This window comes from Ptychodera flava, assembly GCF_041260155.1.
Source record: "Ptychodera flava strain L36383 chromosome 23 unlocalized genomic scaffold, AS_Pfla_20210202 Scaffold_23__1_contigs__length_28996876_pilon, whole genome shotgun sequence".
Taxonomy (NCBI): Eukaryota; Metazoa; Hemichordata; class Enteropneusta; family Ptychoderidae; genus Ptychodera; species Ptychodera flava.
The window spans coordinates 19,737,149-19,749,973 of record NW_027248277.1 but is presented as its reverse complement, the minus strand read 5'-3'; the positions used below and the strand labels follow the sequence as shown (position 1 = coordinate 19,749,973).

The 12,825-nt window shown below is 37.0% G+C and overlaps 1 protein-coding gene across 1 annotated transcript in view; it reads right to left on the bottom strand.

The window, feature by feature from the left end:
• Positions 1 to 11,579, bottom strand: part of LOC139123816 (serine-rich adhesin for platelets-like) — a 28,363-nt gene extending 16,784 nt beyond the window's left edge. The window contains exon 1 of the mRNA XM_070689968.1: positions 11,400 to 11,579. Within this exon, the coding sequence (XP_070546069.1) occupies positions 11,400 to 11,435 (36 nt within the window). The 5' untranslated portion in view covers positions 11,436 to 11,579. The remainder of the gene's footprint in view (positions 1 to 11,399) is intronic.
• Positions 11,580 to 12,825: the final 1,246 nt, after the last annotated feature.

Here is a 12,825-nt window from a genome sequence, read left to right as displayed (position 1 = left end):
TTATGGGCGCGGGCTCGAGGAAAGCCAAATTAACGGGCTCGGCAAGCCTCGCCCATTAATTTTTGGCTTTCCTCTCGCCCTTGCCCATAAATAAACGTTAATGGTAAGCGCGTCGTCCGTTATTTCTATATTGTTGGTTTGCTGAGATCAGAGGCAATGGTTGTGCGATTTACTTTTAAGTATCAGGGCTTGTATTCTTTTGCCCAGACAAGCAACTTTTCAAAATTACCTGCCTGGATATTTGGTTGTCATTTTTGACAAGTTTCTTGTACAACTGTACAAAAGATATAGAGTATTAGAAATCAGGAAATATAGGTAGTCCCGAACATATGTATACTGATTCTGTATTTTTTTGAGAAATTTGATGCAAATTAAGCAGCTTCAATAGTAATTTTTTAATCAAGTTGAATTTTGTTAATATTCTCATTGGACGCCATATCAAAAAAGAGTTGAGAAAAGGTTATGGTATATTGACAAATGTAGATATTCTTTATCAAGTTGAATTTTGTTGAAAGTCTCATTAGACATATCTGAAATGATATGAGAAAAGGTAATGATACATTGACAAATATCCAATATTATACCCATCCAACAATGTTTAATGGCAACCATATACAGCGTATGACATCCCTCACTTACGCACTGCATAAAGAATTTAATATACTGTAATTTGATCTGTTTCTGTGACATATACGAGAAGCAATTTGAAATGTCACTTGCGTTGAACAATGACCGGTCATGACAGTTTTACGTCACCATTTCATTCATTGAATGATTCTCTGTGTATGTTGTAACTGTATTACAGTTTTCTCTGATGATGCTATCTGTTGGTGACTTGCTCAAAATATTTTATGAAACATGTTTAAAATGTTTTTTTTTTTTCAATTATTCTACAACTTATTTATTTTAGGAAAGAACGACATCATTCAACATTTCAGAATATCAAATATGCCCAGCAGCTTGTTGGGTACAAGATACTGGTAATATTGCTGTTAAAATACATGTATACAGTTACATTTTATACAAACACATGTACACTGGTGTCAAATTAAATAAAGATAAGTATCCACAATAGAATGTTACAATAAGTGTACTGTACATAAAAAGTCACTGTGTCTGCTGATAGTTTTCTTGTCTGCTACTTTGACCTAGTTTTCTTGTCTTCTTCATTTGTCTTTTAATATGATCTTATTATTTATGTATTTGATTTCTATGAAAAGAGTTTTTACACCTACATAGTTATGGACTTTACATAAATAAATAAATAAATAAATAAATACATAAATAATATAATAAATATTTTTTGCAACATTTAACTGGGGACTAAGGGTTCTCCTAATGGGGATTTTGAGGGGTTGGCCACCCTCTTTTTGACCAATCCATTCATATGTTAATTGCCAATTCAAAAGAAAACATTTCCACAACAAATGTATATGTGCAAATCGCATTGTTATGTTTATAGGCTGTCCCTCTTGAAAAAATTGAAACTACATGTCTTCTCCTTGATTAAAGTATTTTAACCCTTTCACCACCATGGTTTGGCCCAAACCCATTGTTATAAATGGTGATTGTGGACCTGTTACAGGGAATTGGGGGTGAACAGGTTAAGGACTATGTTATGAACAGTAGCTTCACAAATACAGTGTCTACTAATAGCATACTTATTCTGGCGATGCAATGTTGTAAACAGTTACCGTATGGGCTGAATGCATTGTTAGCTGTTGGTGTATATAGGAACACTATGGAAAGAATTTTGAGATCAGTACAAGAGTGAAAAAGATATGACATGCTTTTTTAACCCTTTGAGTGCCAAAGTCAAGTTTTGTTGCCTTTATAAAACATAACAAAACAAAATCTAAGTTTATTTTGTCATTGAAGGACCATATCAGTACATGTAGATACATAAAACAAAAGCATTGTGAATGACACAAATCACATCTGACCTCAACCCAGTTGACCTCAACCCAGTTAACCTCAACCCAGTTGACCTCAACCCAGTTGACCTCAATCCAGTGACCTCAACCTAGTTGACCTCAACCCAGTTGACCTCAATCCAGGTGATCCCTAACCCAGTTGCTCACATGAAGGCCTGGAAGTGCACTTAAATCCAACCGGGAAACATGATTTCAGCTTCCATTAACCTCGATAAATGGCCTGCCAGTAATTTACACTGCTGATAGTTTTTTTAACAACAAAACTTTCCAAAACAAAATGGGAACAGTGATTCAGAATCAGTACTACTCTATGTGACATCAATTCCATGGAATAACCATGGTAGACAGTCTGGGCTATTTCGCCTATGATAATCAAAAACAAACTAAATTCAATCTCTCTTAATGCAAGGAGTTTCACATGATATGTAGATGTCCAATTCTATAGAGGACTTTTCCCGTAAGATTTCCCTAAGCTGTCACAGGAACAGGATGTGAAAGATAAATATACTGTACAGTACTACATGTGATATACTGTATACATACTGTAGAATGTGTGTCCGGTTCTGACTGAGACAGTATCAGGATTCAGCACAAGGGGATTTTGAGAGCCAGGCCACCCATCTGTTTGTTATTACTTTACACATGTACACTTTCTGAAACATCTTGTTGTTGCACAAAAAAAAATCGTAAAAAATACAGAGAGAAGTACACTAAAATTGTTGATGATACTTCTGTTTTCTCAGTCTTTTGAATTCAAAGCATAAAGACTACAACGGTTGAATGTCAAAGGATGGGGCCTACAGCCTGTATTTCTGCCCAAAGACTGTACCATACATTGCAGTTCCCTGAGAGAGCACTTCATGGACACAGCAAAATTTGTACAGAAATTTGTCGGGTTTCCATAAATGATGGATGGGCACTTGGGTTTCTATCCTAATTAGTAATTTGGGTATGTTCCAAATAGATGCTAGGTTCACAGTAAGGCCCTGGGCTGCCTCTGGGCCTGGCCACAGACTGTGAGAAGTTACAATAATATTTTGGTGTATTTGAATTTTCCGTGTCAGCGTCACTCATTGATGACTGACCATGCTCTTTACTGTCAGGGCCTCAACTGTTCACAAAGACAATTTGGGCCCAGTTGCAAATTTGTGTCAAATCTGAACCCATTTCTAATATTCAACATTACATGTACCTAGGTTGGCCCAGTGCTGACATTTATGCATTAACATTGGTTTTCAAAACAAGGATTGAAAGAGGTGACCTGAGCTCTGTAATGTGAACATACCGTAGTGATAATAAGCAACTTATATTCTGCATGGCTATTTGTTGAAGCACTTACAAATAATATTTTACTCCTGTGAAAAGGCGCTAACTTTTCAAAATACCGTACCAAAGAACCTCTGAGCCAAGATGTATTTATAATGAGTTCTCTGACTTGATGAGCATTGCTGGTATTCACTCCCACTGTACAGGTGAGTGACTTGTTGCTATGGCGACTAAAATATGGCGGAGCAATTTCTCTGCTACATCAGCCAATACACAGGAGACACCTATACTTTTATAGGTGAAGATGACAATTGAATTCTTGATGAAAAGGCTCTTCTATAATTTCATGTTTAATTAATTGGAAATGCATTTTTAATCCTGGGAGTGTGGCAATACATTAAAACATACCATTCACATTAGCATATATGGTACTATGTCTCAGCTCTGTGCCAGCACTTTCACCGTATTTCCTGTAAAAGAGTTCATATCTACCCTCTGTATGCAGAACAGATACGATTCTACAAAACTCAGGCATTGTACGTTGAGCTAACACATGTGTATACTCTGTACTCGGTGACCAGTCTGACTAACAGACAACTGACTGACTGGAGATTTCCTTCCGTCACTTTAGGCACAGCCGGAAAAAGAATCCGGAGAGAATTTCTAGGCAGAGAAAATCTTTAGTCAGTTTATTTAGCATGAAAAAAGAGATTGTTTAACTACTGAACGATTAAACTTCCAACTGAATATTTTATCAAAATACAAGGACACCCAGTGTTATTATCAGCAAATATTTATATCGGTATACTACCTAGCACATCTATAAAACATGGCACGCTATCAAATGCAAATCATATTCCAGTGTGGAATAACAGGAGAACATACTATGCTTTGTGAACATTTTTAGAAATACTTTGTCAACACAATCTGTACATGATAATTGTACTTGTTCATACATGAAATTGCATTTTCCCTTTCATTAGCAACAGATGGCTCTTATGTAAGTTTATAATTCCCCAACTGTATGTTTCTGAATTCAAATTAGACCTGTTCATTGATTTAAAAACTAAAGGTTTGTTTCCTGCAAACACAATTTAGATCATTGGAGGTTAATAAAGCAGTCAACAGCCTATTATATCATTGCTAATTACTAATGCAGTGCAATGTACACTAAGAATTGTTTTAGAGTATGGTTGACTGGCTAGTTTATCTCACCCGCACAAAACAGATCAAAACAGTGGTCTGTGTATATGGTATTTCAATTGAGTAGCAGACACTCTCTGCTTGATATCTATAATGTACAGACAATGACTCACTCTCCAGTTAATGTCTCAGACAGACATTTGGACTCAAAATCTTACAATTCTTCTGTGGCCTAACATATACACTGGTTTCGAGTTTTCAATCCCCTCGTTTCTGTGAACAACTAACTTTAAATTTTGTTCTTCATACCCCCCCTGCTTCAGGACCGAGAATTGCAGCTTATCTTCAGCAATTTCAATTGATTTGATACATTATCATATCTGTGTACCATGTCAGAAAATATGAATGGTGACTTTACCATCCAACTCCTGCCAGACAGTATCACTTCCCCTATCTGCGAAGTCAGAATTGTTTTGGGCCAAACCATATGTATTTTTACCTACAGATATTAGTCCATAAAAATGTTTACGTATCTATGTTTCCAAAGGCCTTAGAATGATCATGTTTTTGTTATATATATGGTAAAATGCAAAAAGCCGCACATGTTATGCCTCACTGATTTTCACTACTGACCTGATGGTGACATATGAACTTGGAAGGACAAAGAATTAAATATATTGAAGTATTTTTAAGGTAGTATGAGCCTAGAAAGGGAAGGACTTAAACTTGGGCTCAAACTTTCCTCAGTGAAACTTTCAAAAATACTGTTACTAAATCAAGAATAAAATACACAAATCACCATGCAAAGTTTGATACCAGAACTGGACATTTACTGATATTTGAAATTCAAAATGGCTGCCATCTCTGTGTTAACTCTATGGGGGAAAATAAAATTTTCAAATTTTGAAAAACTAAAACAGTTGAAGTTTTTCTCACTGCAAGGGCTTAGAAATAAGTCCCAACATGCGGTAGCTCACAAAGAATTTGTAAACATTTGAGAGTCTCGATATCAGTTGCTGAGGCACTTTCTACCTTAATATAAAAGATAGATTCAGCTCCGTATCATACCAGCATTTTAGGGAGTGTTTGGAGGTATAAAGACGTTTAATAACATTAAACACACCAAAGATATATCTTGATGTTGAGCGGCCTGTAAGGACACTAGTTCCTTCACTGGTATTGGTATGGCCACTAAAAATAATAGGTTTGTCTCTGGTCATTGAAATGTGAAAAATGATGCGGTGACGCGATTTTTTTTTTTCAGTTTTTTTTTTATTTTGGCTGGAATTTGAGTTGACGCGACACTTTGAAGTGATGCGCCGCGCTGACCAGAAACAAATCAATTTTTTAATCGGAGTGTCTATTGACACCCGGGTGTCAATAGCCAGAAGCTGCCCTATATGGCTATTGACACCCCTCGACCCGCGACCCTACTCGAATACCTTCAGAACCGAGCTAAGCTACGTTGTTCATTTCTTGTTTCAGACAAGTTGATGCCCACTTTTTTGCTGTCATGGGTACAGCTTTAATGCAGCTCGGGGTCAATAATTTTTATCCGCGGGCGAAGCTTGTCGAACAACATTTGACCCGAGTTGCGGAACCTTTGAACAACATGCGGACATACTATGCACCGACAAGGACCGACAATAGACCGACAAGGACCGACAAGTGACCGACAAGTTGAATTAAAACCATTCTTTTTCGATGTTTTGGTTCTAAAATGTCATTTTCTACTATTCTGGTATAATATAAACACAATTGACAACGGCATTGAAGAAGGAGAACGAAATATCGGCCGACAAGTAAATCGCGTATTAAAGGAGGTCTTTTGGCCTTACTATGAAGGACCGACATGTGATCGACAAGTTGAATTTAAACCATTCTTTTTCGATGTTTTGGTTTTAAAATGTCATTTTCTACTATTTTGGTGAATATTTACTCAAGTGACCGAACTGAATTGACGAAACTGAACGAACTATTGGCCGACAAGTAAATCGCGTATTGAAGCAGGTCTATTGGCCATACCATGGAGGTAAGAAGCTACCTCCATGGCCATACTAATAAGGACCGACAAGTGATCGATAAGGTGGATAATTATCATTCTTTTTCGATGTTTGGGCTTCAAAATGTCATTTTCTACTATTTTGGTGAATATTAACACAATCGACTGAACAGAACGAATAAACTGTACGAAATATTGGCCGACAATGAAATCGTATATATCTTGAAGTTGTGGCGTGTGATTAAAAACATACATACGATCATATTGAAAGTAAAGTGTCTTTTGATGACATTGAAAGAATTTTGACCAAAATGAGGGTGTCAGGCAAGATGTGTTTAAGCCCCAATTTTAGTTGCAGTACTAGTGTACATCAATAAATTCAAGAAGCTGCTTAATGAATCACTGCTTGGGGTATACTTTAATTCAGAACTCATAAGTGGCCTGTTTTTTTGCTGATAATGTAGTCCTTATGGCACCAAATGAAAAACAAATGAAGTCTATGTTATGCATTGCTAATAAGTATTGTAAACTATGGAAAATATCAATTAATGAAGAGAAGTCTAATATTTTAATAGTAAATGAGAAAGTTGAAAAATACAAAAAATGGACGATTGGTGAAGTTAAAAATAAATAATCATCGGTGATAAGTATCTAGGCTAATGGATGTCACATAATCTCTCTCACCATACTCATTTTATGGAGATAAGATCAAAATTTGACAGTTTGTTTCCTCCCATGAAAGCAATCTTTGGAAATCATGCAAACATTAAAGGAAATGATTATGATTTGACATTATGGAATCATATTATACGTCAGAGCAAAAATATGCGGGAAAAATGTTGATACTTAGAAAGTCCTCAAAGAATGCAACGACTAGTGGGTAAATTCATCCTAAAAGCATGCAACTATACATCAAATGAAGCAATTCTTGGTGACCTTGGTTTGCACTACTATGAGAAGTAGACTTGATATCATGAAACTTAAATACTGTAGATTATTGTTCATGGCCCATTGGTGTAGACCTATATGTTGTTCAGAATAACTAAGCTGAGTTTGGTTGAATTTGGAGGCCGACTGGCGAAAATACGGGAGGGGTGTCAATAGCCAAATAGAGTGTCGGTTGGCTATTGACACCCATTAGTATAGGCCGCCTGCAGTAGCACTATGGGACCGCAAAATGACGACGAAAGAAGCTATTTCGAAGGAATTTTTTTGGATTTCTATTGAGAGTATATGTTGTTTAGAATAACTAAGCTAAGTTTGGTTGAATTTGGAGGCCGACCGGCAAAAAAACGGGAGGGGTGTCAATAGCCAAATAGAGGGCCGGTTTGCTATTGACACCCGGGTGTCAATAGCCAGGAGAAGCTCTATATGGCTATTGACACCCGGGTGTCAATAGACTCGGCCTTTTTTTTTTGGCCTAATGTTATTTGTAGACTATAATAGGGTCAAAGGTCACTTTTATGATCACTTGACCTTGGGGAGCAATCTACCGGTATGTCCTGCAGAAGTGTATGTATGTTTGCACTCCATGTAACATGCAACTGACTATAAGCAGTGTTTTCTCTGCATGTTCACTGAAGGGGCAATTTCTGCCCCATTCATCAAAATTAGGGGGCAGACTTGACATTTTAGGGGGCAGCATTTTTTAATGCTTACTAATGATATTAAACAACATATCCTATCAAAACATGAACATAAAATGGCACTAGTATCCATGGAGACTGAACGATAACTATGTCCTTGGCTGTTCTTTTTCGATGCGTACACTCCACGTTATGCACGTCACCAAAGTTGAGTGACAGGCGATATATTGTCTTTTCCGAGGCAGTATTCTGGCCAAAAACAACAGGAAATTTACAGTTCACTACACTATTATATGCGCTTGGATCACTATCATATGGGCGTATTTACTTGCTGTGTTTTGTGCGCGATTTTCGCGCAGTCAGTAACTTTTAAAGGGCAGAAAATGACTCGAAATGCGCGATTTGCGCCATCGCGCAGTCGAGAGAAAACCCTGAATAAGTTATTTTCTATGCAAGAAGAGTTTTTCTACAACATTAACATATATTATTGTTGGATAAATTTGGATAAATTTTCATTAGTTTTTCAATTGATTAAAATTAAGTACATGTTTTGGTACACTGTGATAGTAAGCACCTCAAAATTTAAGACATACACTTTTGCTCAAACTTTCCGTATGGGAAATTTAAACCATTCCCTTTAAAATTAACAGTGAAAATCAGAGATCACTGTATAAAATTTGGTACGATAAAAACAATATTTAGGGATGCTTGAAATTCAAAAATCTGTCAACTCTATGGAGGAAAATTACATTTTTGATTTTCATAAAACAAAATAAGCCTGAAAAATTTTATTTCCTCCAAGAGCTTTAAAATGAACCCCCACAAGTGGTAGACCAAAACAGAATTGTACAAGTTTGAGAGTCTGAATATCTGTCCCCAAGGCACGTTCTACCTAAAGGTGAATATCTGCTTTCTGCTGACAAAACTCAAATTATCCAACCTAGAATAGTCTAGATACAAGCTGTTTATTTTGCGGTAAGCACACACCAAACATCTGGCTTTGCAGAACTTTAATAATTATACACTGGCCAGATTACAGACAACACCTGGAAACTGTTGCTCAATTGTTCAAGTCAAATGTCATCATCTAGACTGATATGTATTCGATTAAAAATAAAATCTACACCAGAACGTATGAACATTTACCGGGTACCTTTAACACACAGTTTACCAAATAAAATGGGTTGTCCTTGCCTTTATGGAAGGGTGTACAAAGCTCAGATGAATATGAAGGACCCTGCTAAGAGGTGACTGAGAGAATCCCTGTTGATTTTACATGTAATTATTTAAAACCTGTTTGACAGACATGGTACTACACTGGGACGTGCACAATGACAAGTGAAGAGGTAAGGGGGCGTCATTCTGAATAACATCCCTGGCAAAACATTTTATTTTCATTTTGACGGTTATTGAAAGGCAAGCTCCAGAAATAAGTTTGCTGTAAGATGAACGCCGAGTAGGAGGACACTCCCTGAGGCAAAGATAAAGACTTGCGGCTATATGTACAGTAGTATATGTAATCTTGGTATTTTTGAATCCCATGGGGTGTGTGTTGCTGTTGTGTCTGCTCTAGAGAAGACATTCAGAGTGACTCATAAATTGTCATCCAAACTTGACAAATTGCTGATTGTTACTTTCCAAGCGACCTTCATTTCAAGGCTGAAACCATAAACCACTACAACCTTACACTTTTCCTGGTTTTACTGTAAAAAGCATGGTTCTCCACAAAAGGATTTTAAGCAGTAAGCCACCAATTTGTTATTTCAGCAATCTGTAAATTTTAACAACAGAAGAATATGCAAATTATGCATAGTTATGTAAATGGCCAAACCCTGTTTTTGGGAGCTGAGGCAAACACTGTAGGTACAGCACAGAGGTTCTCGTCTGTACTATGACCACACGAGTACCTACACATGCATAGCATCACAGCAACAGTGATGTCATTGACAGCTGAAGTAAGGGGAGTATTGGGGCGGATATTTGTAATAAAAATAGAACAGCAATGTAGGTATATATGCTGTCTGAGTCTCTCTGTGTACTGGTTGGTTGTATGAAAGAGTTGTCCTAGAAGTGGGCTGTAACTTTTGGTTCTGGTGTAAAAATATGTAATTCACAATTACATCTTGTTTTCTGTACACAAAAAGGTGACTGTTCACAAATTGTAAAAGTTCAGTTAATGCAGTCAGTGCGACGACGACGCAATGCAATCGGGTTGCAATCATGGCTATCATAAGAAGACATCAGACATTATACCAGCCCCCATGGTTTCCAAACCATGTATGTGCTCACACCCTAGAATATAACATCGTCTTTGTCATTTTGTGTCAACGACATCAGAGAATGAGAATTTCTTACAGAGGGTCACTATGGAATCCCACGGTGCATTCTTGAGTACTCTCATTGTTGGAACTATGGTTAGCTCAAATGCCCGATTACGCCCACCCTAATAACATATGGGACGGGTTTTCTTTTGTGTTCTCAATCCTTTTATGAGACTCAGGTGGTCTTATATCTCTTTTTACCTTCGTCTAGCCCTTATTTCAATTCAAAACTAGCCTGTGAGTGTGAAAATAGCCGGCACACAACGGGTCCAGCGCCAAAGTAACTAAAATTTCCCCAATTGCATATCATTACAATCGATATACATAATTTATGGATCAAACTTCTTCCTCGAGTGAAAAATTACAGAAATAACCTCACACAACCAACAGGGCTGCATGTAAACATGACCTTACCACATACTGTGGGGGGATTCATGATGTAAACAACGCCACCGGGAGGTGTGGCTAAACAGCTCAAGGAAATGTAGATCCCGCCAAATATGTCCTTTAGTTACGAGAGCTTTACAAACAGGTAATATGTGAAATTCATGAGAATTCGAAATTTTGAGTTAAACTGGCTGGAATTTTCGGCTCATGGCATGCACGAATTTTTCACTAATGACACACGCCAGACGACGTTCAGAAATAGTAGTCACCAGATACACAGCCGTACGTGATAATATGATGATCGAGTGAAACTTGTGGTTGAGACGTTGAACTTGTAGTTTGTGTTTACCAAACACCAAGGCACAAGTTAGCGGTCAAGTGTGTGTGTTTACATATTATTTTGCTGAGGGTGCGGTCATAATTTCATAATAATTGCACATCTTGATGACTCAAAGTGTTGATGGACGGCCTGAGGTCACTCTCCGTGAATAGCATAAATTCAGAACTACTTTCTTTATATTGTGCGTTTTTGACGTGCTTGCATGGGAATTCATCAAGCATTACGTACGACGTAAGCCTAACTTATTTCAGAGTCCTTGTGTTTGAACATTCAGAGAATACGTTTCGGTTGTGATGTTAGCAAAGTCAAATGACACATACCATAGCACAAACCGTCGCGTTGGCAGGTTTCAAATTTGCTGGCTACGCAATCCGCGACGCGACGAAGGTTTACGCACCATATACACATAAACGTACTCACCAGCTTGTTTTTCGTTTCTTGCAGGAATAAATCCATTCTGCTATTGCTCTAAGTCCATCATGCAGACGAGGAGCTATGTGTCAGTGAAGTTGTTGTTCAAATATTTCCAGTTACCCACAGCATACGAACAGGTTGCCGGTCGCTCAGCTCCGATCCGAGTCGGTCAACTTTGAACTTACTGAAGTTGTAATGTTCAACTTCCGTCTGACTAGACGTAGACTAGCCATTCTTTGTCAAATGAGGGCGCTGCGCTGAACACCAGTTATATGTAACGTTATATATATTATATTTCATTAGATGTAGCGGGGACGGCTGACACGCTTTTTGTACAGCACATGTTTTATACTAGTTTCCGCATTTTTCTTCGCTGAACAAAGTAAAATGTTTTTTGTAGGCAACAGTATGTAACTATTTAGAGAGAAATGGACCACAAAAAACATAATTCATATATTTTTTGCGCATCAAGTTCCAAATATTTAGTTCTCATTGATGACCAAAAGGGCGCGCCTTACAAAAAACAAAGTAAAAGATAAGTTTTGCTTACTTTTCTTAATATTTTGAAGGATACGTTTCGTGAATTGATTTCTTTAATAATGGTTAGATATCACCAGTGCAGCGATCTAACAGCACAAAATGAACCTCTAAAAGTAAGAGTAATTTTTCATAGTCATTTATAAGCCTACCTGAACCCACCATTTCCGCTCTGTCGGCACAATTTTGTATTATTAAGACAAATATTTATAGATTTTAATACCGAAAGATTTTCTTAGGTTGACAATTGTGTCGTGCAGACTACAGTGAAAGTATATTAGAGAACAAAGACATTCTCCTTGATTTCATGGAATTTTTTGTACTTAAACAAAGAAGGTTTTTGATTGGATGGAAAATTTTCAAAAAAAAAGCAGCACCAAATGCACTGAAAAAAATAAACCCCCTTTCAGTTTTCCTTATTTAAGATCGCCAGGATGTTTCAGGCCTTCCCCGTCCAATAATTATTGAAGGCTCCCTGTCAGCAAAGAGAACATTCATGCATGTCACGACATGGTGGCACAAAACAAACAGTGTTTTGAAATATATATTTTAAAAGTAATAATGAATTATTAAATAATGAATAAACTTTGATAACAGCAGTCCACCATCAACATAAAACATCAAACCTACGTATCTGTAAATCAGTAAAGAAACAAAAAAAAATATGTACAACAGACCGGTCTTATGAAAGTAAACAGTGTGAAAGAAAGAAATGCTCACAAAGAATGAATTCAACGCACATCCTTCATATCAAAAAAATTATTCATAAAATTAAAATTGTGTATTTCACATAAGTGATACCATGAATAATATCTGTTGCATTGTTGTCGCTATCAATGTCTTTGCTATTCTCTGCTTATTTTTTTTTTTTGACATTGGTGTTGTTGTCAACATC